General features: G+C 42.7%; 1 protein-coding gene across 6 annotated transcripts in view; it reads right to left on the bottom strand.

The window, feature by feature from the left end:
* Positions 1-27737, bottom strand: part of stxbp5a (syntaxin binding protein 5a (tomosyn)) — a 131515-nt gene that overhangs the window by 7947 nt on the left and 95831 nt on the right. The window contains exons 9-24 of one of the 6 annotated variants that reach the window (XM_010863927.4): positions 26180-26258; positions 25908-26062; positions 23046-23118; positions 22589-22736; positions 21818-21885; positions 20925-20965; positions 20571-20794; positions 19055-19242; positions 18747-18872; positions 18047-18204; positions 14546-14605; positions 12834-12884; positions 11639-11689; positions 10010-10291; positions 9447-9819; positions 7597-7762 (exon numbers count right to left, since the gene is read on the bottom strand). In XM_010863927.4, the coding sequence (XP_010862229.2) occupies positions 7597-7762; positions 9447-9819; positions 10010-10291; positions 11639-11689; positions 12834-12884; positions 14546-14605; positions 18047-18204; positions 18747-18872; positions 19055-19242; positions 20571-20794; positions 20925-20965; positions 21818-21885; positions 22589-22736; positions 23046-23118; positions 25908-26062; positions 26180-26258 (2243 nt within the window). The remainder of the gene's footprint in view (positions 1-7596; positions 7763-9446; positions 9820-10009; positions 10292-11638; positions 11690-12833; positions 12885-14545; positions 14606-18046; positions 18205-18746; positions 18873-19054; positions 19243-20570; positions 20795-20924; positions 20966-21817; positions 21886-22588; positions 22737-23045; positions 23119-25907; positions 26063-26179; positions 26259-27737) is intronic. The other 5 variants (XM_010863928.3, XM_010863929.4, XM_010863930.3 and 2 more) reach the window with 5 other exon arrangements.

A 27737-nucleotide genomic window follows, 5' to 3' on the forward strand; every position in this document is an offset into this window, starting at 1 on the left:
CCCACCGGGAGGAGACCCAGGGGAAGACCTAGGACACGCTGGAGGGACTATGTCTCCCGGCTGGCCTGGGAACGCCTCAGTGTCCCCCCGGAAGAGCTGGAGGAAGGGTCTGGGGAGAGGGAAGTCTGGGCATCTCTGCTTAGACTGCTGCCCCCGCGACCCGGCCCCGGATGAAGCGGAAGAAGATGGATGGATATTAGAAGATGGTTTACATTGAACCAACGGAGCATAAACATATCATACATAATATTCTCCTGTCATTTTCAGGTGTGCAGAGCAGCTGGAACTGCAGAACTTTAACCCCATCTCCATGGATGGACCCAGTGTCAGTGGGAAATGTTTTGAGCTCCTGCAGCAAGAGCAGGTTAGCACTGTGATGGTGCTCGGCTGGTTCTTGTGGGGAGCTGAAACTCTACACAATGCTTTCAAATGTGGCTTCTCCATGTGGCAGATGGAGAAGATTCTCAGGGCCATACACATTATTTTCCACATTGTGCCAGCAAGAAGGGTGGACTTCACCGATCTCACCAAATCCTCAGTCATACCATTACCATTATGTGGCCACCTGTGGTTTGAGAACCAGCCTGTGGTAGGGAGGGCAATAGAATTATGGCCATCACTGGTGAAGTCTGTGGATGTGGTGAGAAATAAGAAACACCCAAATCCTGGAACATGTTTTTTGACACCATAGACAAAGCCCAGCAAGATCAGCTCATTTTCAGTTGTTTGTGGCAGTCAGCAGGACTTTCAGTCCCTTTTTGACCAAGTACCAGACTGATGAGCCAATGATGCCATTCCTCTGCAATGACTTGGTTGTGGTAATGATTTATAGTGTAGCAGTGCAGATATTGAAATTGCTTTTTGATTTAAATGCCTATCACTGATAATATGACCGTTAATATGAAGCTTATTATGGTTGCAGTTCCAACTATTCTAGATACACTATGTCTATACATGCCTTTACAGGGGTTGGTTCCAACATGCGTCCCGCTTGAGAGACTTGTGTTTCAAATTAATTATATTTATCCCTCACAAATAATTGTCTATAATATTTAGTCATGACTGTGGTTAAAATCACACTTATATTACAGTTATTCAAGTTTTCCTGTTGGCAGAGTGCTTATGCGATTTGTTAAGAGAGAGCTCCTCCAGGAAATCATTAAACTGCAGCTGATAAGACTGGATGTTGCAGGCCGAAACAACTGGCTCTGGCCCAAAGATGCTGACATAGGCTTTGGTGCTGAGTCAGTCCTCAAGGTAGCATGAGAATTTAGAAGTATACCTTTCCATTAAAATATTACTTTCTATCAAATTATGGTCAGGATGTAGGCAGCAGATGATTTTCTAATTTAATTCAGTCCAATTTACAGCCCATTGTCCCTCGGTCAGGAAGTCCAGAGCAAAAAAAGCGTTGGAGGTCCAAGAGTTTAGGAGGGCCTGCGTGAAGGGTGTTTCAAACATTCTGAAGAAGGTGCTGGAAAAGAGACCCCTAAAACACCCCAACATAAGACAGATGGTGTGTTTGGACCCCGCTGTCATGTTCTCTGACCAGACTGGTGTCAGGGAAGGATGAGTCTTATACTGTACAGACATTTCTGCTAGACAAGCTGTTGTCAGGATGTGTCTCTGCTGGTAGGATTAGTTATTTACAGTAGAATAGAATGAATAGTTTTTTATATGAGTGAATCAGAAAAGTATTTGATGTGGTATACACAGTAAAAACACCTATTAAAGTTTGTCTGATTTACCATAATGATTAATCATCTATGTACAACAATGTTTCCAAAAAAGTTGGAGCAGTGAATAATAGAAAATGTAATAGAATTTAATAGAAAATACTATAAAACAATGTATGAATTGTTGACATTTTATTGTTTTTTGAAGAAAAAGTTGGGACAAAGGCAACAAACGACTGGAAAGGTTATGTAATGCTTAAAAACTAAACCTGGTGAATATCACACAACAAGTAATAAGGTGAGGTGGCAACAGGTCAGTAACATGATTGGGTATTCATACACTGAACAAAATTATAAACGCAACACTTGTTTTTGCCTCCATTTATCATGAGCTCAACTCAAAGATCTAAGACTTTCTCTATGTACACAAAAGGCCTATTTCTCTCAAATATTGTTCATAAATCTGTCTAAATCTGTGTTAGTGAGCACTACTCCTTTGCCGAGATAATCCATCCACCTCACAGGTGTGGCATATCAAGATGCTGATTAGACAGCATGATTATTGCACAGGTGTGCCTTAGGCTGGCTACAATAAAAGGCCACTCTAAAATGTGCAGTTTAACAGTATTTGGGGAGTCCTGGGGGGTCCGAAAAACAGTCAGTATCTGGTGTGACCACCAATTGCCTCACACAGTGCAACACATCTCCTTCGCATAGAGTTGATCAGGTTGTTGATTGTGGCCTGTGGAATGTTGGTCCACTCCTCTTCAATGGCTGTGCGAAGTTGTTGGATATTGGCAGGACCTGGAACACGCTGTCGTGTACGCCGATCCAGAGCATCCCAAACATGCTCAATGGGTGACATGTCCAGTGAGTATGCTTGCTATGCCAGAACTGCGATGTTTTCAGCTTCCAGGAATTGTGTACAGATCCTTGCAACATGCTGTCGTGCATTATCATGCTGCAACATGAGGTGATGGTCATGGATGAATGGCACAACAATGGGCCTCAGGATCCCATCAATAAAATACACCTGTGTTCATTGTCCATAACACATGCCTGCCCATACTATAACCCCACCGCCACCATGGGCCACTCGATCCACAACGTTGACATCAGCAAACCGCTCACCCACACGACGCCATACACACTGTCTGCCATCTGCCCTGTACAGTGAAAACCGGGATTCATCCGTGAAGAGAACACCTCTCCAAAGTGCCAGACGCCATTGATTGTGAGCATTTGCCCACTCAAGTCAGTTACGACTACGAAATGCAGTCAGGTCGAGACCCCGATGAGGACAACAAGCATGCAGATGAGCTTCCCTGAGACGGTTTCTGACAGTTTGTGCAGAAATTCTTTGTTTATGCAAACCAAATGTTGCAGTAGCTGTCCGGGTGGCTGGTCTCAGATGATCTTGGAGGTGAAGATGCTGGATGTGGAGGTCCTGGGCTGGTGTTGTTACCCGTGGTCTACGGTTGTGAGGCCGGTTGGATGTACTGCCAAATTCTCTGAAACGCCTTTGGTATATGGTAGAGAAATGAACATTCAATTCACAGCTCTTGTGGACATTCCTGCAGTCAGCATGTCAATTGCATGCTGAAACTCCTCAAAACTTGCGATATCTGTGGCATTGTGCTGTGTGATGGAACTGCATCTAGAGTGACCTTTTATTGTGGCCAGCCTAAGGCACACCAGTGCAATAATCATAATGTCCAAACAGCATCTTGATATGACACACCTGTGATGTGGATGGCAAAGGAGAGGTGCTCAGTAACACAGATTTAGACAGATTTGTGAAAAATATTTGAGAGAAATAGGCCTTTTGTGTACTTAGAGAAATTCTTAGATCTTTGAGTTCAGCTCATGATAAATGGGGGCAAAAAGCAAAAGTGTTGCGTTTATAATTTTGTTCAGTGTATGAATACCCAATCATGTTACTGACCTGTCTCATCATCTACGGTACATACAATCATTAAAAGATTCAGAGAAATCTCTGTACAAAAGGGACAAGGACGAAAACCAATTGGATGGCCATGATCGTCAGGCCCTCAGACAGCACCACATTAAAAACAAACACAATTCTGTGGTGGAAAACACTGCATGGGCTCAGGAACACTTCCAACCATTGTCTGTGACAATGCATCCACAAATGCAAATAAGAAACCAGATTCAGAACCACTGCCACCTCTGGACCTGAGCTCATTTAAGATGGATTGAGACGAAGTGCAAAACTGTCCTATGGTCTGAAGAATGACATTTTGAAATAATTTTTGGGAATCATGGACGCCGTGAGGAGAGGGACCATCAGGCTTCTTATCAGCACACAGTTCAAAAGCCAGCATCCGTCATGGTATGTTGGTGCATTAGTGCACATGGCATGGGTGATTTGCACATCTGTGAAGGCACCATTAATGTTGAACAATATACACTCACCTAAGGGATTATTAGGAACACCATACTAATACTGTGTTTGACCCCCTTTCGCCTTCAGAACTGCCTTAATTCTACGTGGCATTGATTCAACAAGGTGCTGAAAGCATTCTTTAGAAATGTTGGCCCATATTGATAGGATAGCATCTTGCAGTTGATGGAGATTTGTGGGATGCACATCCAGGGCACGAAGCTCCCGTTCCACCACATCCCAAAGATGCTCTATTGGGGTGAGATCTGGTGACTGTGGGGGCAGTAGTGAACTCATTGTCATGTTCAATAAACCAATTTAAAATGATTTGAGCTTTGTGACATGGTGCATTATCCTGCTGGAAGTAACCATCAGAGGATGGGTACATGGTGGTCATAAAGGGATGGACATGGTCAGAAACAATGCTCAAGTAGGCTGTGGCATTTAAACGATGCCCAATTGGCACTAAGGGGCCTAAAGTGTGCCAAGAAAACATCCCCCACACCATTACACCACCACCACCAGCCTGCACAATGGTAACAAGGCATGATGGATCCATGTTCTCATTCTGTTTAGGCCAAATTCTGTCTCTACCATCTGAATGTCTCAACAGAAATCGAGACTCATCAGACCAGGCAACATTCTTCTAGTCTTCAACTGTCCAATTTTGGTGACCTCTTTTTCCTATTTGTAGTGGAGATGAGTGGTACCCGGTGGGGTCTTCTGCTGTTGTAGCCCATTCGCCTCAAGGTTGTGCGTGTTGTGGCTTCACAAATGCTGTGCTGAATACCTCGGTTGTAACGAGTGGTTATTTCAGTCAAAGTTGCTCTTCTATCCGCTTGAATCAGTTGGCCCATTCTCCTCTGACCTCTAGCAAGGCATTTTCGCCCACAGGACTGCCGCATACTGGATGTTTTTCCCTTTTCACACCATTCTTTGTAAACCCTAGAAATGGTTGTGCGTGAAAATCCCAGTAACTGAGCAGATTGTGAAATACTCAGACCGGCCCTTCTTGACCAGGACCACACCCCTAAATGCACTGAAGCAACTGCCATGTGATTGGTTGATTAAATAATTGCATTAATGAGAAATTGAACAGGTGTTCCTAATAATCCTTTAGGTGAGTGTATATACAGCAACATGCTGCCATCCAGACAACGTCTTTTTCAGGGAAGGCCTTGCTTATTTCAGCAAGACAACACCAAACCACATTCTGCACATATTACAAAAGCATGGTTTCGTAAAAAGAGTCTGGGTGCTAAACTGGCCTGCCTGCAGTCCAGACCAGTCATCCATTGAAAATGTGGTGCATTATGAAACAACAAAGTCAATGTTGAGCAGCTGAAATCCAACATCTTGCAAGAATGGGAAAATATTTAACTTCATATACTACAGCAATTGGTCTCCTCAGTTCCCAGTATTGTTAAAACAAGAGGTGATTCAACATAGTAGAAAACATGCCCCTATCCCAACTTTTCTGAAACTTGTTGCTGGCATCAAATACAAAACACGCATGTGTTTTTCCAAAAATAATAACTTTGGATATGTTGTCTTTGTACTATTTTCTATTAAAAATAGGGATACATTATTTGCACATAATTGCATTCTGTTTTCATTGCATTTTACACAGTGTCACAACGCTTTTGAAAAACGGGGCTACATATCAATACAATACTGTTTTTTAACCTGTTTTGTTACAGGTGAGGTGATTATCAGTTTAGGAACTTCTTATCACTTGAGGTAAAAAGAGAGCACTTCCTCTCCTTCCACTACATTGCTTCTTCCGTCAATCCCACCCTGAGCTCTGGAATTTCTCTAAGCTTCTTTTCTTGTCCCATAGACAGGCAACTGTTGAGAAAGGCCTCTCTATCAACAAGGAGGTGGAGACCAGTAATATGCAAGAGGGCACAGTCATCATCCAGACACTGGTGTGTGATTAAATCAGTCTTTGAGGGGGTTCTCAATGTCCCTCTCATCGAGGAGCTGCTGACCTCTACTGGGTAGAGGTTAGCAGAAAATACAGAAAATACAGAGCACAACTGGATAAGGATGAAGGGGAGCTCTGTGCAAGGTCAGAAAGGAAAAACTGCAGAGGACCACATAGGTGAGCTGAAGAAAAGGAAGAAAACTCAGCTCGAGATATTTGACAGCCTAAAAAAGGATGCAGACAGGTTTGCTGAGCAAGCAGAGGGAAAGTCTGGCACCTTGTTGGCTCAGCTCATAAGCAACCCCAAAACCCAGAGGAGGACAAGGAGGAAATGGGTGAAATAAAAAAAGTTGGAGATTAAGGCCACACATTTAAGACCCTTGGCATGATAAGTGTGTGTGTGGTGTGTGTGGTGTATGTGTGTGTGTGTATCTGTGTGTGGTGTGATCCCTGGCAATACTGCAGTTTCAACCTTGCTGTATATTTTTTATGTTAATCAACACATTGACAAAAGGTCCCTTAATGTAAGTAATTGGGGTCCCTCTGTATTTTGGGCGTGGGTTGTTGTTGTAAAATTGGTCTTAAAAAGAGGCATTAAAAAAAAAGTCTTATATTTAAATTGTTAAAACCTGCAGATACCCTGTTAAAATTTTTACCATCAATCCATCAAACAGCACAATCATATAATTTGGTTAAAATATAGAGAACATTTGTATACACATTCACAGCCGACCACAAGCCTATTACAAAATAGAATGTTTACAGTATATAAAACTAAATAATACATTTCATAAAGTGGACAAATAGGGACGTATGAATGTTTTGGACCACGGGCATTCTAAAATGCTAGCCAGACTGGGGGTGCAATGGGTTGGAGGGGTCACTGATGACAGACAGGGCCTTCCTAATGGTTGCTTTGTGAAAGGCTACTCAGCAGTAACTGCGATCAGGCAATTCGTTTTTACTGAATGTGTTAACTATTCTGGTCAGTTTGTTTCATTCTACTGGCTGTATTCTGGGTAGGTTGTTTTATTTTACAGGCTGTATTCTGGTCAGGTTGTTATATTTTACTGGCTGTATTCTGGGTAGGTTGTTTTATTTTACTGGCTGTATTTTGGTCAGGTTGTTATATTTTACAGGCTGTGTTAACTATTCTGGTCAGTATGGTTTTGCTCCTCACGCTCATATTGCCATGCCAAACATTTTGAATGACCACCAGACAGTCGTACACTCATGACTGAGAACACAATCCCAGAACAACAAATTAGCAGTTAGAGTTAACCCCATAGCTCCTGGGCTGAACAACAGATTTTCTGCCATGCCGGCTCAGGTATCCAACCAAGCAAACATTCTGGTTGCGACCCAAACAGTAGAGTACCCTGTCGCCTTTTTGATGTCATTTCTGAAAGGTCATCTGTGTGTGTTATACCAGTTATACAGTTATACCTAATCCTACCACCAACAGACCTCTCCCCTCACTAAACCCATGGCGTGGTTTGCCCTGGAAGAACATTGAATGCTAGCATCATCTGTGACATTCAGTGAAAGTGCCTGATGTTATTGTGTTGCCTTTTTCTTGTGATCCTGACCTGCAGGTTCTCGCAGGTCTCCTGACTGTACGTGATCCTCTGTATCTCTGTGGGGGAGGTGAGGTACATGGCCTGGCCCAGGTTGGTGAAGCAGAAGGTCCGGGCTATCCTCATGTCCGTCAGAGGCAGATAATTTACATCCAGCAACGGTCTCAGCCCCGGCAGACTGCAGAGAGAGTGACAGAGAGTAAAGAGAGAATGGGAGATATTCGCAACAAAAATCACATTACTAAAAAAGGTTAATGTTGAAACTTTGACTTTTTCCCTAGAATTCAATGAGGTTTTTATTGATACAGTATCTCACAAAAGTGAGTACACCCCTCACATTTATGCAAATATTTGATTATACCTTTTAATGTGACAACACTGAGGAAATGACACTATGCTACAATGTAAAGTAGTGAGTGTACAGCTTGTATAACAGTGTACATTTGCTGTCCCATCAAAATAACACAACACACAGCCATTAACGTCTAAACCACTGGCAACAAAAGTGAGTACACCCCTGAGTGAAAATGTCCAAATTGGCCCCAAAGTGTCAATATTTTGTGTGGCCACCATTATTTTCCAGCACTGCCTTAAGCCTCTTGGGCATGGAGTTCACCAGAGCTTCACAGGTTGCCACTGGAGTCCTGTTCCACTTCTCCATGATGACATCACAGAGCTGGTGGATGTTAGAGACCTTACGCTCCTCCACATTCCTTTTGAGGATGCCCCACAGATGATCAATAGGGTTAAGGTCTGGAGACATGCAGCCCCAGACCATGACACTCCCACCACCATGATTGACTGTAAGCAAGACACACTTGTCTTTTTACTCCTCACCTGGTTGCCGCCACACACACTTGACACCATCTGAACCAAATAAGTTTATCTTCCAGTAATCCATGTCCTTAGTCTGCTTGTGCATCATCTTTAGAAGAGGCTTCCTTCTGGGACGACTGCCATGCAGACCAATTTGATGCACTGTGCGGCGTATGGTCTGAGCACTGACAGGCTGACAACCCACCCCTTCAACCTCTGCAGCAATGCTGGCAGCACTCATACGTCTATTTCCAAAAGACAACCTCTGGATATGACGTTGAGCAAATGCACTCAACTTCTTTGTTCGACCATGGCGAGGCCTGTTCTGAGTGGAACCTGTCCTGTTAAACTGCTGTATGGTTTTGGCCACCATGCAGCAGCTCAGTTTCAGGGTCTTGGCAATCTACTTATAGCCTAGGCCATCTTTATGTAGAGCAACAATTCTTTTTTTCAGATCCTCAGAGAGTTCTTTGCTATGAGGTGCCATGTTGAACTTCCAGTGACCAGTATGAGGGAGTGTGAGAGCCATAACAGCAAATTAAACACCTGCTCCCCATTCACACCTGACACCTTGTAACACTAACGAGTCACATGACACCGGGGAGGGAAAATGGCTAATTGGGTGTGTACTCACTTTTGTTGCCAGCGCATTAGACATTAATGGCTGTGTGATGTGTTATTTTGAAGGGACAACAAATTTACACTGTTATACAAGCTGTACACTCACTACTTTACATTGTAGCAAAGTGTCATTTCCTCAGTGTTTTTAAATGAAAAGATATAATCAAATATTTACAAAAATGTGAGGGGTGTACTCACTTTTGGGAGATATATATATAGGTGGTAAATAGACAGCTGGTGGATCCTTACAATTAGGAAAGACAGGCTCAATTAAAGGTCTTGAATGAAATTAATACAATGTTATCAAACATGTTATCAAAGCTGTTCATTTAGCAGAAGCACTTCTCCAGAGCAGCATACATTACTTCATGCACGGTAGATTAATACCCTCTAGTGTATGCTAACCTATTGACTCACTGACTCACCTGAGGGCCATGATGTGTCCGTTAGCACAAAAGCAGGCCACGCAGTTGCCTATATTCATCTGGACCACGTCGGCCCTCAGGACGAACGACGTCTCTGTGATGCTGTGTTTGAAGATGCAGTTCTGGGAGGGCAGCGCTATGACCTTAGCCTGCTTCTCGGAGACCACCACCGCGTACTGGCTTTCTTGCAGCTCTTGGGAGGTGGACGGCGACACGGACACCGGTCGACGTTTACGGGCCTTGTCTCGCTCCTCGCCGTCAGCCCCTGTGGCGTTGGGCTCGTACCAAGGTTCGAAGGAGGGGGGGAGGAAGGTCCCTGTGTTGTCGAGGAAGGACATCCTTAGGATGCTTCCTTTCAGACGCGCCACGGTGCCTGGGTTCAGATGGAGATGGCAGATGCTCATGTGTAAAGGCACAATCAATGTTTCGATATGTAGAGAAGTGAAGTGTTTGTGTAGAATCAATGCAAACAGATAGATCTTAGAATGCCTTAGAATATTTGTTTTTTGATAATAATTCTCACACATACACCAAGCCATCCACACTTAAGCCAAAACACCCACCACTTGGCAACACGATGACGGGCTGTAGTAGCCTCTGTTCCCCAGCAGGGGGCAGGTTGAGGGCCACAGCAAGCACTGTGCCCAGGGAGGTGCCCACAAACAGGCAGGGTGCAACAGCGCTGTCTCCCTTCCGGGCGAACGTCTCACAGAAGTGGAAGGAAGTAATGGCCTCGCGCACCTCCTTGTCAATGGAAGTGACAGAGGAGGAGCGCGAGCGGCTGAAGGAGTTGTCCCGGTGGTCTAGTGGGTTGGCGCCCCGTGGAGGACATACAGATAGGAGGACAGTAGAGGAGATGGCAAAAAAAGGTAAAGCACCCGTACACACTGAGATGACACACACACCTCACAAACAAAGGGCACGGAGGCTGTAAACATCAACTGTATAGCTGGAATCTGACATACAACACTGTGGTTGAAACGTCATTAAAGCACAAAGCTAAAACACCAATTACACTCCTGAGCAAAATCATTTTAAACATGACTAAAATCCTCTTTGAAATGTAGAGTCAAAGATTATGCCAACTGTGAAATAACTATCTGTGGATGAGTTGACGCACTGTCTTATTAAACTAGATAGAAGTGTGGGAAAAAGGTCTTATGTGGCAAACTAAGAGTTTGAGACCCAGTTGCATGGGTCACAATACATTTAAAACAAGTTTGATCTGTGGGACAGATGGAACTCATAAAATTTAAAAGTTGGTTGTTGGCACATGAAGATTTGGCACGTTGGTAAGAGACCCATGGGAGAAATAAAACCTTAATAACCTTGTACTTAATTTATTCGTCATTAAAAACAACACATTCATCAAGAGAATCCTAAAAAAGAGCCATATAATGAGCTAATACAGTTTATTTGCTACTCCTTGCAAGTTGCCAATGATTAAGTCAATATGTTGGGATGATAAATAACACTGTAACTGTATAAACAGTGTATTAACACCGCAGAATTCCCGATTTGGGCATCCTAATGAAGGGTAGGCAATTGTACTTTTGGTTTTAGGCCAACTGCATATTACAAAAGAAATCAAAGGTTGTTTCTTTCTGTAGTTGTCTGTCGGTCACCTAAAAGAAAACATTAGAACTTTTGGAAAGGACCAATCCCAAAAGAAAAAAGCGGAGAAACAGAAAAGAGAAAGCTGCCGAACACACACACAAAGAAAGCTCTACTGTGCGACAGTGCCAGGTAATTAGCATAGCAGTACATTAAAATATCCAACCAAAAAGTGCAGTAGCAGAACATTTGGGAAGCTCTCTAAAAACAATTGAAAGTATGTCTGTCCTTTTGACTTCTTGTCAAAAGGTTTGGCTCAGGAATTAACTGACAGACTGCCAAAAGATGAATGCCAATTACTGAAGAAATCCATAAGATGCTACTATAGTTTTAGTAGTTGTAAGGCCATCAACGTGGCTCTTTGCCAACCTTAAGATCTTATAATTACTCTCACATTGTAAAGAACTTAGATATTACGTATGTTTTTATACATAAAGAGTCACCTAACTATGAAACTTTTTCCCTTGACACGTTCATATTGGGCAACCATTTGGACTTGGGGATAAAGTGAAGCCCAGTTTTGAGAGAATAAAAATATTAAGGAAAAACAAAATTGTAAACACGAAGTTAAGGCTTACCCAAGTCTGGCTTTAACTCAGTAGGCAAGCTTAATTTCCGTGACATCTTTGCTGGAAAAAAGAGAACATCCCTCTTTACAAACACACACCTAAGCTAACACGACAGGCCATGCAAAGCTAGCTAGGAGCTAGGAGTTTGGAGATTGCAGCTAGGACTGGGCTGAGAGTTGCCCTTATAGCATTACTATACACATAAGCTTTTACAAAAGTTATGGCTTTGGCATAACTGGTGAGGATTGCTTCATTGTGCTTCAGGGGTGTCAAACAGCTATAGAATGAAACAGGAAGGAATCATTAGGGCATCTGAGGAAGACAAGCCTGTTGAATCACAAAGGCATGCTTGGACAGACTAAGGCAGTGAGCTGTCGTACGCCGCACAGTTTCCTGGAACAGAGGAATCGTAAGACACAAATTCATTCAGAACCCCATGCCACAATAGCATGCACCAAGGATAGGAAGGAAACAGGAAGTGAGCAGAAAATAAGCTGAATGGAAAAAGACAGTAGAAGGACAACACAGTACAAGCAGAGAAGATATATCTCTGATTAGGTCTACAAAGCACAGTTATCATTGTATTCAGAATGATGTTAAGTATTGGAGCCTCCTAAGCTTTTGGTTGTGACATATTTGACTTTGTTTGAAAATTCCTATTGTTTTTAACTAATGTTATAGACACCTTGTGATTTTGGTAACAAATAAATCCAAGATACCTCACAATAATTTGTCCTAAAAGCAAAAACAGCAAACGGACCATTTCCTTAAAAATAAACCTTGCTACTAAGTCACCAGTTTCGGACAGACAGTTGACAGACTGGGACAACAACGGTTTAGCTGCAACTACTGCTGAGTGTGATGCCATAACTACAGACAGACAGCCAATCAGGAGCTGGGGTGAAGGTGGAACAATTGTCAAGGCTGATAAGGTCACTTCCAACAGGCACATTTGACGAGGTGAGATTCGTGCTACAAACACGTAGCATGCAATGGAGGTCTGGGATATATCATTCTAAGTGTGTGCGTCTGTATATTAGTTTCCTTTGGTTCTATGACAAACAGTGATTCAGTGTCACTGAAGTGACTATGAAACAAGAGACAGACAGGTTGCTTGAACAAAACAGTGGCGGACAACTTATCATATGCAGTGTGCTATCCCTGCCCAAATTACTCCAAGGTTGAAGTCTTTGGCCACTCTTACCTCCTCTACCCCCACCTCCATTGTAGAATTGTGGATGGTTATACGCCAACACTTTTGGGAGGAAGTGAATAGACGTGCAGTTAGAGACATCCTGGTTCTTTGATACACTGCCTAGCAATCACTGTCCCCTCAAAATATGTCAGTTTCTAGGAGGACTATGTCTTCTAACTCGTTTCCATTGTTAACAGTTGCTAGCAGTTTTCTTCAATTTTCCTGGGTGCATGCTGAAAATGTGTCAGCAATAGTGTACATTTTTGCCCAGACTAATTACTTTCCTAGCGGCACTAAGCTTTAAAGCCTTGTTGACTCTTCCAACGATTCTAAGAATCTCAATTAGGAGGAGACATATGCTCAAGTCAAGACTGGAGACCAGATATGCCATCCTTATGAATAGCAGATGAACTGGGGCAGCAAAAACACATCAGACGGAGGTGGTTTGGTATTTGGCTGAACACCTGGAACACAGCGAGCTGCTTTAGTCTTTGGACTACTACTTTTTCTGGGTGACCTTTTAAAAAGCTGCTCAACCCCTGTGTTTTAGCCCCAGTGTCTCAGTGTTAATGTCAAGCTCCCAGTAATGACATGTAACTGGGTTGCATCTGTTATTAGTATGCCTCTTCACCTCAAAGGCTAATTTAGTGAACCGAAAAGTATTTGTCCAGGGCAGAGCTATTGGGGGACACAGTAACTCTGAATGGGACAACACATTGTTGGTTGAAATCTGAAAAGGACGTTGCTTGGTGTGTGAAAAATGTGATTGCTTGTTGATTACCTGTACAGGACCATACTGTTAATAAATAAACATTATGGTTGTGAACAATCTATAATTGAATCTGCATCTTCTGGCTGCATGACCAGATCCCATTTTTGAGCTCACACACAAACCTTTTTTAGTTTCATAGAATTCCTAGATCTGAAATTGCCCCAGGATTAGATGAGTAAAAGCCTCTGGAACGAAAATCACTTCATCGGGTTCCATAGAATTTCTATGAAATATTAGTTTTGAAAAACAAAATTGTAGAAAACAAAATAATATATTGGAAAGCCATAGGCAGGAACATAAATAAAAAAAAAATTGTTCTCCTTTTAATGGGATTATTGAGGATGTGCTAGATTGTGAAGTTCCATATAAACTAACCCTCCTTATAAACTAATATCCTATTTAGTGAAAATCAATACATTTCTGTTTTGGACCGACTACAGGGTACTTCTTCACTGACTCTGTGAGTTTTATGGTCCTTAACTGCCTAGCCAATTTAGAATCCTATTTGACTCTGCTGTTCACTGTCTCAGGTTTTGATGAAAAAAATAAAATTATTGACTATTCCTTGAAAGTAGGGGAATGAAGCGTCCATTCACAAGTGAGATCTACAAAGAAGAACTATTTAAACACAAAACCCTGTAGTTTTAAAGTTGACCCTTCAACAATGTTTGTGTGAAATACAATTTTCTGAATCAAGGAATTATAAAACATTCCCACATCCAGATATGAGAAATCTTAAAAAGCCATCTTTCTGATAGAATTGCATACACATTTGAAGTATCGGTTTTTCATAGGGATTCGAAATATTCAGGTTAAGTCACATTATTCTTCAAGTGAAGCATGCATTTCATCCACAAGCCACTTATTAGTTAATAATGGATTGTAGGTAATGTCAGTAGGTTTTGTATGATGTGTACCGGTAACTCCAACATGCTGAAAGACAGTTTACCTGAAGTGGGGGATTTGCAACGATCTTCCGAGGCAGAACACTCGTTGATGTCGCACAGACCTGCATCAGAAGAGACAGGCAAAGAACGAAATTATATTCATTATCATAATACTGCAGACTACTGTATGTAGTCTGCCTTTCCACTTACAGATGTTCTCAAAAGTTTGCATACCCTTGGAGAATTGGTAATATATGTACCATTTATAAAGAAAACATGAGTGAGTTGGCAAAACACGTCTTTTATTTCTTATGGGATTCACATTCAACTGTAGGTCACAACAGAATGGCACAATCATAAAACAAAACATGACAACAAAGAAAGAAACTGACCCCTGTTCAAAAGTCTGCATACCCTTAGTTCTTAATACTGTGTATTGCCCCCTTTAGCATCAATGACAGCGTGCAGTCTTTTGTAATAGTTGTCTATGAGGCCCCGAACTCTTGCAGGTGGTATAGCTGCCCATTTGTCCTCCAGGTCACGCAAAGTCTTTGGTGGTCTTGCATGAACTGCACATTATAGATCTCCCCAGAGTGACTCGATGATATTAAGGTCAGGATACTGTGATCGCCACTCCAGAACCTTCACCTTTTTCTGCTGTAACCACTGGAGGGTCAACTTGGCCTTGTGCTTAGGATCATTGTCATACTGGAAAGTCCAAGAACGCCCCATGCACAGCTTTCATGTAGAAAAATGTGAGAAGCTGTGAGGCATGTCAATGTGTTGTTGGGCATTTTGTAACCAGGCTTTTTTGTGGCATTGTCACAGAAAAGGCTTCTTTCTGGCAACTCGACCATGCAGCTCATTTCTGTTCACGTATAGTCACATTGTGCTCCTTGAAACAACCACACCTTTTTTTTCCCAGAGCAGCCTGTATTTCTCCTGAGGTTACCGTGGGTTTTCTTTCTTCCCCGAAAAATTATTCTGGCAGTTTTGGCTGAAATATTTCTTGGTTTACCAGACCTTGGCTTGGTATCAAGAGATCCCTGAATTTTCGTGATTGAACCGTACTGACTGGTTTTTACAAGGCTTTTGACATCTTTTTATATCCTTTCCTATCTTTATTAAGTTCCATTACTTGACAGTTATGTTCTGCTCCCCATGGCTCACTATCGAGCCTGCTCAGTGCATCCACGTGAGAGCTAACAATCTCATTGACAATTTATACACAGGTGTGGGAAATTCACCATTAATTGCCATTTTCACCTGTGTGTGTCTGTAACAAGGCCAAACATTCAAGGGTATGTAAACTTTTGATCAGGGCCATTTGGGCTATTTCTGTTATCATTATGATTTAAAAAGGAGCCAAACAACTATGTGATAATACATGGCTTTATATGATCACTATCCTTATATAAAAGAAGTTTTTTTGCATGTTCAGTCATATTTTCAAAATCAATGCCAACATTTCACTATTTCTGCCAGGGTATGCAAACTTATGAGCACAATTGTAGCTGTGCAACACGCGTCATTGTATCGAGGTTTTATTGGGTACACTGGCGTTTGTCATGTCTGCCAAAGTAATGAAGCCAACTAGAGTTGAAACAGACTAAATAGACTACTGGCCAAGTCAATGCCCTGGTGCTGTACCATTTCCCAGACTTCCCGTGTATCGAGCCAGAAGACCAAGCAAGCTCCAAACAGACTCAATTCATGTGGGCAGGACAGACAGACAGGCTGAAGTCAGACAGACTGGCTCATGAAATCTATTGCTAACATTCCGCACATTCTGCAAGCCTGCCGCTGTCCAATGTACATCACACCAGATGCTTCGCACAAACATCTTTGCTTGGAATTGATCTGACGATGCTGGGGACTGTAACACTGTGGTCAAACAGCAGGTGGCAGTAGGTCACAACGCAGCAATGCTGCTGCCTGTCAGTAACACCAAAGTGCTGCAGTGACAGGGTGTGAGTAGGAGGGACGCCGTTTATGTGTGTGTATGTGTGTGTGTGTGTGTGTGTGTGTGTGTGTGTGTGTGTGTGTGCACACCAGCCACCACTGTAGTCTCGAATTCCAGACCCTCGGCAACAGTGACTATTAATGACAAATTCCTCCGGGGGAGGAATTACATCACTGCCCACATCACCACCGAAAGGCAGAAAATGGAACTTTGTGGGGCCCCGGCTGAATTCACACAGAAATGTGAATTATACTATGCTTTAACACCGTGCTTTTCTATTGGGAAATTCTAGCACGTCTGCCTCACAAGTTGTCTGTCTATGCCAGAAGAACCCAACATTGATATCAGAAATTAATGCTTCCTAGTCTCTGGATTTTAAAACAGCCACCCCAGAACAAACATGATGTAGGCATTCAGTGTTATCAAAAGAACAGTCTACATATTATCCAGAATCCTATTAGGCATTTACAAACAAACAGCGACAGAGAAATGGAGACAGTGAAGCTCATAGAATCTTGTCATCACCACTGCTATTCTTGGACTGCCTGCATGTTCACACGTATGATACAGGATGAAATCCACCCCCTTAACCTGTAAAAAACAACATAAAGCTGTGCCTATAAGTGCTGTTAATAAATTAACCAATAACGCCAGATGTGGTGTGGTGAACAGCTGATAGCCAGGGTACCATATTTTGGAAATGTGCCATAAACAATTCCCTTTGGGAATCAAACCCACAACCCTGGCATGATATACAAGATGGGACCCTGAATAAGTAACTGTGTCATCACCATGGTACTGTATATTGTCTTAAATAATAAACTTTTAGCTACCCTTAACTATCATCTTAACTACCCAGTTTTTAATTAAGATTACATAAACCAGGGGTGTCAGATTAGTTTAGCACCTTGGGATGCATTTGCCCTTTCACAAGGTCTAAGGGACACACTGAAAAATGTTTGGTGTCAGAATGTGTTACATCTTTCTCTTCTTTCTCTACTCATAGTCTGAGTTGTTGATTTGTGTTTGGAAGTTTTGTGCCGCTATATTGCCTGAAAATAAATGAGAAAACGTTCCCATTTACAGAAATGACATGGGGAGCAATACGTTTTAACTGCCTTGCTCAGGGACAGAACGACAGATAAATCCCCTTGTGGCCCAGGAATTTGATCTAGCAACCTTTTGGTTACTGGTCAGATGCTCTAATTGCTAGGTTACCTGCCTATTTTTAATTGTATTAACTTTATGCCAGTCTCCTCCCTGCAAGGCGTATGTTTGATACCCCTGAAATAAGCCATGTACTGTAAATGATTATAAACCAGGTGTTTCAAGATCTGAATGGTGATTGGCTGAAAGTTGTATAAAATGGGTATGACAAAACATACATTTTCTTATTATGTTGTTAAACCATTTATAATTTCATGGCGTTCACATGCATTGTGTCGTATCTTGGAACAGTCTTAGCCGTGGTATTTTGTGCATAGGTCACACCACCTCGTGACTTTAGGCTTAATTAAACCACAAAATGCCATATAGCAGTAGTACGAGCCTACGTCAACTTGTTTGGTGGTAACATCGGTGAAGTTTCCACCAAACCTACCATTACCTCCAGATGGCTGACGTGTCTTTCGTGGAGAGCGAGGCTGTCTCTGGTAGGGATCGTTAGACCCATATAGCTCCACTGTCCCCAGGTTCAACAACACTGTCTTCTGGAGGTAGTCCACAACCGCCAAACCATTGCTGTTTCCAAACACAATCCTGTTGGAAAGAGGAGGGAGAAGAGAGTGTGTGGAAGCAAAGAAAGAGAAAAAGAGAGAGAGAACGAAAGGAGATGCGAGCAAGAGGAAAAGGGTGATATGAAAAGGGAGATGAGATTAGTTTGGGTTAAGATTAGGTATAGGTAGTTCTGATAGAAAGCAAGGCAGGAGAAGTCTCAGCCAGAATTTCCCAGTGGACATAAATCGTGTTGACACGGCTTGAAACCATTCCAGCTCGGCTGGAAATCATATCATATCACAGGCCAAAACCCAGAGCTTACAACCATACGTTTGAGACATTGAATGGAGGAGTATTGAGGAGTTCAACTTAAAGCACTCCTGAAACAGATTTTACTTTTACGCTGTCCTCGCTTGGTTTGCACCAGGTTCAAAGTCAATTCAAAATGAAGGCACTAAATTCATAAATCAACTTTGTCAGCATTTCATATGTTTCCGAAAGACAGCATCTTTCTTTGCAATTAATTGAGAATCGTTAAAAACACGATCTCTTCCGAGTTTCAGTGTTCACCGCCTTGTACTCACAGGCCGTAAGCGGAGTTGAGGGCTAGGCTGGTGATCTGTTGAGGAGGCTCTCCGCTCACCCACACGAGCTGAACCACCAACTCTACTTGGTAACCTGGGGATTGCTTCAGAGGTGTACTACGCACCCTGTGGAGAGCGAGAGAGGGAGCCAGATTAGGGATTATGTGATGAGAGTAACAGACAGCTCTGGTTACCTCAGGTTGCATTCAGGGGACCTTAAGAGTACACTGAATGCGTTCGAGTGCGTGCTAGACGTATGTAAATGTGACCTGACGGGAGGTTGGGGGGTGGGGGTTAACGTTGCATACTTGAGGCAGGGCACGTTGTCTCGCACCCCGTCGGAGGAGTTGCTGCTGGTGGAGGGGTGTGTCGGTGGCCCAGCGGTCTGGGGGCTGGGTGAAGCTGCTCCGGGGGTGGGCGGATCCCGATCCCCCCCTCCCCCATCTAGTGGGGACTCCACGTCATTCACCTCGTACTGCAGACGCACCTCCAGTAGCTGGGAAACACACCCACAAGCTCCAATTCAATTATGAAAGTAGACACTATTATTTCAGTATGACTAAAGCGGCTTCTGAGCAGAACAAATAGGTTTTCTTTCCATCTATTGAAACAGCGAATCTTAGGGAGCGAGAGACTCGTTAGCGAGAACGATGGTCTCGGTGTGCCAATGGAGTGGCTTTGCCTTCTGGTGAGAGTGTGTGTTTTGAGTGTGCATACGTGGGTGGGTATTTGGAGGGTCAAGGAGTTGTTCTGAAGCTGAGATATCCCAGGGTTTCTTCTAAGTCCCGCTTCAGGCTACTTGACTGTGCCCCAACCCCGACTCTGACCCACCCACACACGGCACCAATCGTCAAAGCAGTGCATGATGGGAATGGAATTACCACTATTGCCCTGTGCATGTAATCCTCTCTCTCTCTATTTCTTTGTCTCCTCGTCTGTCTGTCTCAGTCTGTTTCTCAATGTCTCTCTTCTCTCTGTTTCTGTATGTCTCAATCTTTTTCTCAGTCTTTGTCTCTCTCTCTGTCTGTTTCTCTCTGTCTGTCTGTGGTTAGGGGTGAAGACCCACCCCATAAGAAAAGAAGCTCCACTTGCAATTAAGAGATTCACAACTCTGCTTGCAAATCTCCCCAAAGGACACATCTCTGATCTGGACCAGGCACGTACCAGACCCATTGCATCAGAGCCGAACAAACACACGCCTGCTGACCTAAGGCTGCATTAGCTTCACGTCATTATCTGCATTCCAGCGACTCTCATCCCTTCACCTCTCATTGCATCACTGCCACAACAAATAATGGCCTGACTAGGTTGTTTACTGCGCGCTGGTTGTCCTGGGAACCATCTTGTGTTTTTACTGGCTGGAGACCTGTCTAATGAGGCATTGGGAGGCGTCTAGAGTGAAGGCGTAAACAATGTGCTGTCTCTGGAAACAGCCTTCTGGACACAGTAAGCATACTTTAACCATTAATGACTCCCCACTCAGTAAGGGAGACAGGAGTTGTCTAAAGCAGACTATATTTAAGTCATAATTCACAGGGATATATGGCGTGCAGAGTTCCAGCCTTCAGCTGTGGTACCATATTGCTGTTATAACCCGGTTACCAGTGCAATTAGAGCAATGTCATGTCACACCCATAACATACAGTCTCATTTGTCACATCTTTCAGCCGATCAGCATTCAGGGTTTCGAAACCACCCGGTTAACGATCAGAATTGTGCAAAACAGATATTAGAGGAAATAGCTTTCACGCTACACCGCACGTAGGTCGTCGTATCCTCCGTTCTGCCGGGCCGCAACACCAAGACAGGCACGCCATCACCCACCTGCACGACCTCGGTGGTGATGTCCTGCTTGCTGAAGCGGTAGATGATGACGTTGGCCGACACGCCAGCCAGGCAAAGAATCCTGCTCTCAGGACACCAGGCCATGATCTGAATGGCGAACGGGTCCTCGTCCACAATCTCAGTGTTCTGCTTGTCCTCCTTATTGTTCCGGCTCTTCTCGAACACCTTGGCTGTCTTGAGCTTGTACAGCACCTGGAGCATGACTAGGAGCAGACAGGCGAGTTACATGCCGGAGACACAGCGTTGTGAAACTGAGATCCGCGTTGGCTCCGCGTTGACGGTAAATAACTTTTTAAAGAGATATTACAGAGGAGGAAGTTTGAAGGCGCTTACTTGCGGAAGCGTCCCAGAACTTTACGGTCCCGTCAGCATGCCTGTGAATCACAAAGGGAAGACAAGCGAAGGCAGGAAAGAGGTGGAAGAGAAACAGAGAGAAAATAATTAGGACTTTTTCTGCAGACACGCACTCTCTCGTCGGTAATAATTCAGTTCAAATCCGCCTCTGGCGATATCCCACATTCAGCTCTACACAACTGTACAGAGAGACCTTAACCCCGGTGTCTCAATGGTACAAGGCATTCTGGGATTGTCCTGTATAATGCGTACTCTGAGACACCACTTTGTCCAACTCCTCTCTTGTTTTTTAGTACTTTTTATATCTCTGGAAGAGAGTAAAGCGGAGAAACCAATAGACAGAGAGAGAGAATGAGAGAGAGGAGAAAAGCAATGAGAGATACACCCAGAAAGAGAGGGAGGGAAATATGCTTTTCTATGCTGGAGCTTCAGAGAGAAAGAAAGAAATCGGGACCCAGGTGTCTAGGAGTTGACTCCAAAGAGACCCCTCTTGCCAAGTCCCTGCTTTGATGTCACTTTGCAAAAGTTCAAGTATCTTTTGTATTTTTATCTCAGAGTTGTATTCCTCCCATCACAGCTAAGCAATTTGTTTCATTCTGATAATTCAGGATGTTGGCAATGAGGCTGTTATCTTATTAGAGTTCTATACAACTGTGGATACCATATCTGTGTCTCTACGGGCATTTCGAAGAAAATATAACATTTTCAGAATCACTGCTCTGACATTAGTTACCACTGGCTAGCAACACAGTCTGTCGCTTCTTTCAGATGAACAAAATTGGTATCCACAAGTTTATCAAATTGGGGATGTAGATAAAGGGCCTCATTGCCAAAATCTCTAACAATCTCTTTAAATGGAGTTGTTTTCTTACCCGGTGATGATGATTTCTGGGTAGCTCTGCGTGCCGAGGCCCCAGTTACCACCACTGATGGGCCACTCCTGAAAAACACATACACAGACAAGACAGAACAAGATATGGTCGTCATTGAGATTGATACACCCGGAAATCACTGATAAGATCGTGTACAGATAGACTCCGGCTACAGTATCTCACACGTTGCACCAAACAGCATGACATGGGACGACATCATGTCAATCGGCTTCTCACCGGGCTTACAGGACGTCATTAGTCTGAGAGAAAGAGGAAACCTTACGGCTGTGATGGACGCGACTGAGGGAAGGGATGAGTAACGCCTGGTTGTACGCGCACGGCTAAAGAGCCATATGTATGTTGTTGTTTTTTAGGTTGTGTGAAATGCCATAGCAAATAAAAAGGTCAGCGGAATGACTCAACGCTGATCTTTCAGAGAGAACGCTTTCCACCGTTACCCGTTGCTTTAAAAACAGCAGGAAAAGACAAGAGAGAAGACAGGGGTCAGGACACGGTGACATTTCCAACATCGGTGGCGGGGGGTACTTAATGAAAAGAAGATGCAAAGTAGAAGGTACAGAAAAAATATATCATAACAGAGAAGTGAGGAGAAACAATGAGTCATTTTGAAATAAAAACACCAAAATATAGCATATAGCATATTGAACAGGCTGGAGATGAGGGAGATGAGCGGAATTCTGGATGCAGTATAGTGATAAGATTGCCATGACATTAGGCCTGGTAGCTAAAAAGGTGTAATGTGATCCATACCCTTTTACTGTAACCCTGTCGTTTCTGTCTGGAGCCAACAGAGTAAAGTGCAGGGATGAGGTCCACAGGGCAGTCGGCGATGTACTCGCAGCAGGTCACCGGAGACTCATGGATCGTTAACGGATAGGGGTTCTCAAAAATGGGGTAACTGGAAGGGGAACATTTCAGCCAAGAGTTTTATTTAGTGCCCTTTTAACTCTTGGTTTATAGTCTATATAATTCTGGGCCATGCATGAGACATTTTAAGATCCATTCAACAGAATGTTAATGAATGTAGGTACTGAATCCATGCATGATCTTCCATGACAACCACCTGTCTGTGACATTATAGAACAGTATTCAGCATTACTAGTTGGTGATTCTTTAAAAAAAAAACAGGAGTTTCCAGGACATCTGAATGAATCATTGGCCACAATCTTTTAAATGAATACAACATGTTTACTTTGTTCACACTTACCCATTTTGTGCAAGGTCGATCACCACTAAATCCTTTTCAAGAAGGACCACTACAGCATAAGGTTCCTGAAAATCTGTAGCAAAGACAAACAACCAAGGGAAAGACAATGGTTATTCATCAACATCGTATGCAGGGCATATTCACAGAAAGTCCTACAATGGGCAGTGATATTGATTCCTTGAACTATCCATAGATAAAAACAAATCAAAATAAAACCTGAGGAACTCATGTGAGTTGTTTTTATCTGTGAGTTTCTGGGATATATAAGCAGTAGAAACATATTTAAAGTAACTGAAGATAAAGTGACATGTTTGATTACCGAATCCTTACAACTTCAGAATAACACGAAGCGAGGAATGGGGAGAAAATACAGCAGACGTGAAATGCCAACCAGTATGGTGCAGTACAGAAACAACAGCAGTTTGGAGGCGGTAGAAAGAGACAGCACAGCGGTCTTTCATTATTGTCTAGCTGAGATGCATTCAGTGTATAGGCATTTTGGTCTGAGTTAGAGAGATGACGACGTGTGTGTGTGGGTGACTAGAGAGAACATTGTCTGAGCTGGAAGCCCACAACATGCATTTAGTGTCTTCTCTTCTGAGTCAGTGCAGCCACAGGCTGTACATCCCCATAGAAACACATTGCCAGGGCAGCCATGACCTTCACAGTCAACGTCCCCTGTGCTTTTTCTACCTCCGACTCCCCCGTCTTCTCCCACTATCTCCTTTTGTCTGTCGGAATGTTTCAGACACTAAGTGATCTGATTCGAAGTGTCTGTCGATATGTCTTACCGCCTGTCTGTTTTCCTACCGTCTGTGCTGCCTGCAAGCGTGCCTGTCTCCCTCTGTCGGTCTCACTCTCTGTCTGTCTGTCTGTCTCATTGTCTCTGCTGCCTTTGATCTCCATGATGTCATTGCAAACTCTTCACAGAATTTCCATCATTAGGCCAGGGTTGTATTTGTTTGTCTATTCTTTGATATTCTTGTTTGTCTACTTTGAAATCATATTGTCTAATTTGAAGAATATTTACTTATCAAGTTAACTGAATAAGACTTATTTGACTTGTTTTCAGAATTAGTCTTGTGACAGAAAAATGTGAAATGTTTTCTGGCCATTGGCAGATGTTTTCACTTCATAATTCTAATTGAAAGTTTTTTTGTAACTTATTTTTGAGGAATACTTTTTTTTTCTCTCTTGGTTCTGAAGGAGTGCGTGTACTGCTTGAACTCATGAAACATCCAATACGTCTGGCCCTATCTGAAATACAAAATATTTAAAATAATCATGTTCAATAACATCGACCCTCTCTTTCACTGCCTCACAGAAACACAGAAGACAGAGCCCGTGCTTATGGAATCAGGCTGGGCGTTGCGTAACTCAGGGTCTCTTAGGTCGCCTTAACGAGATAGTATCAAAGCTTCCCAACATCAGGTCGGTCGCTATGGACACCATTATGTAACCATCGTCAGATCGTCTGTTAATCTGTTTCCTCAAGCCCCCCACGCCAACATCAAAGAAGACACACACTCCAAGCTGCGCACGCACTTTTCATATCCACATCACTTTAGCCCGCCATTTGCTGCGACTGAGATGCAGATCTCCACGACACCCATTTGAACATGCTTATGGCAATGCTGCTGAAAAATATTTAATTTTTTTAAGGAGTAAATTACATCAGGACTGAGATTTCATCATTAAGTCATTCTTTTATGCTTTTAACAGAACTGACACCGTTTTTATGATCTATCAACTAACAGGAAGTGTGTTTCACAGCCTTCGATCAAGTACCTCACCTAAAAACCCAAGAGACCCAATACTGTACCACTCGAACCAGCAACCGACTGCAGCCACAACCTATCAATGTGAGACCGAACGGACAAGCATCAAACCACAATGTCATTTACAGCATCATTGTTTTTTTGGAGATGACATGGTAGCCATTTCCAGTGTGATAGTGAATGCACTACTTAATGGGCTGAGCTTTTCCTACTAACCGACGTAAAACACATGGATACACAGCATCATCCTATTGAATCAGGTCTATTCTCACCTCAATGAAGTTCTACTGAAACCAGCACACATTAGCAAACAAAACTGAAACAAACCAAAAAATTTCAAAACAACCTCAACACCTGTTATTACATAATCATAATTAGACCAAAACATAGTAATCATTATTGATGTCATCATCATTATCATTATCATCATCCTCAATGAAAGGCCTTTGACAAGGGATTTCATATCACAAAGGTTAGGTAATAATTGTAATAATGCAAACTGATCTGACAACCATGTGGAAACATTTGACTGTCTAATGAATCCTCAGCATTTCATATTCAACACATGAACAAAACACAAAAACTCTGACTCTCTCGCATACATACACACAGACACACTACGTGTTTAGAGCACAGAAATGAAACAGAAAGGTCAAATGTTTATGTTAAAACAGACTAAGAAACATCTTAATATTATTAGTCCGGCCAAGAACCCAATAGCAAAGCTGTCAACGTAGTCGCGAATTAAAATGCTTCCACACAAACACACACAGGTGTATGGGGATTTGTGTAGACAAATAATTATATAGCAAGCATGAAAATACACACAAGCACCTAATTTAAAAATGAAACAGAAAGGTCAAAAGTCAACATTGCTCAAGGCTTAGGATACTATTTATATTAGACCCACTGAGAACAGAACAACAAATTTGTCACCAAAGTTGCTAATTAAACGCATTCCACCCATAAACCAACTGAAGCCTGCTGGGATATTTTTATATAAGTATACCATAGCACGCTCACGCACACACACACACACACACACATAACACAGACACACACTAGTGCGCAGAGGGCAACATACCGTTAGGATATGGCGTCTCACAAAGCGTGAGGAAGTCAACGATGGGGTAGTCCATCTCCAGGACAGCAGTACTTTTGCCGTGCATCACTGTCAGACATGGCCGCCGTCCCACCGTGTCATATGACAGACCACCAGACAGGATCATGAAGGGGTCGCTATACACACACGCAGGCAAGCGCATAGAAACATACATGAACAGACATTTGAACACATGGAAGTCCATGTGGATGGTTCTGGAGATGGTTATTCTGGACGTCTGTGTGTGTTCTTACCCCAGTCTGGTGGTCTTGTATTCCACTTTTAGAATGGGTTTACAGGGTTCTGGCTTCTTTCCATCCTTAGGCTGTTTTCCTGGAATAGAAAACAGAGAGAGAGAAACCACTTTAGCTTTGCGATTTCCTTCGTCATTTCCGTCACGTCACTCCTGTTTTCCCAAGTCCCTTGTTCTTTTTCTCTACTTTCCTCTTCACCCTCCTTCACCCATTCCTGTCAACCTGGCAGAGGTGGGGGACTCGAGTCACATGACTTGACTCGAGTCTGACTCGAGTCACAATTCTCAGGACTTGTGACTTGCTTGATTAAAGTATGAAAATGACTTGACTTGACTTTGACTTGAGAACAAGTTACTTGAGACTTGACTTGACTTGAAGTGGAAGACTCGACAATGACTTGAACTTATAATAAACAAACAGCAATACAATTATTTTATATGTTGTGACATCAGCACCACTAATCAGCGTATGTGCCTTTAACGCTGCACAATTCAAACCGCGCCAAACATGGCAGACAGTAACGTTAGTCGAGTTCCACAAATATTATCGTTTGGATACAAGGACTTTGAACTGGACCGTGTGAATAAAAAAAGATTTGCCAGATGCAAAATATGCAACAACGTCAAATTTGATTCGTTATTTTAAGAACCACAAGGAAAGGTAAGAAAGTAATCTCTTTATATTCAGTTTCACTAAGATCTATAACGATTAAGTTACTAATGTAATGAATTAATCTTTTGTTTGTCATAATTTGGCCTTGGTTGCATATTATGTTTTTTTTTTTTTCTTGTTAGAAATGTGACCATTTTCATTACTGAATACGTCTGGTAAATGGATGGGCATCTTAAAATGAGCGGGCATGTATATTACACGTAGGCTATAATGTCTGTATTATTTTTCAAGTGTTTGTGGACTGCGTGTGGAAACTAAAAAGCATTGTGCTTACACCATAACAGTTAACTTTACTGCATGAAAGGCTAACATGGAGGCGCCGATGTGATTACTAGCACCTAAACATTTCGAAGAGTTTTTTTTTTTTTTACTCATACGGACAAGAATAATTACAGCGTAATTACATATTAGGCAGTTTTTCAGTCACAATAATTAGTTTATAAGGTTGTTATTATTAGCCCTTATTACATGGATTGGCTGAATTCCAGTGCAGAATGCGTGTTATTTCTTGATAACAGACCGTTGCCATGAAAAAGATAAGGTATAGCGAGGCGGTTGTTATAGCGAATACAACCCCTTCAGGCTGATTCAAGATCCCTCCGCTTCGTCCCCCCAAAAAATTGTACCGCGGAGGAGAAAAATATTTGATTTTGAAATCGAGCTTCGCACCGAGCGCACGTCAGAAACAGAGGACAGTGTGTGTGTGTGTTCATCTCTTTAGTACTGTGACTTGACTTGAAACTTATAAGGACTCGACTTGACTTGCTTAGGGTGAACCCTTGACTTGACTGGACTTGCTTGATTTATCTGAACTGTGACTTGAGACTTGACTCGAGACTTGATGGTTAAGACTTGAGACTTGATTGGACTTGACCATGTGTGACTT

Source organism: Esox lucius, chromosome 18 (genome assembly GCF_011004845.1).
Source record: "Esox lucius isolate fEsoLuc1 chromosome 18, fEsoLuc1.pri, whole genome shotgun sequence".
Classification (NCBI taxonomy): Eukaryota; Metazoa; Chordata; class Actinopteri; order Esociformes; family Esocidae; genus Esox; species Esox lucius.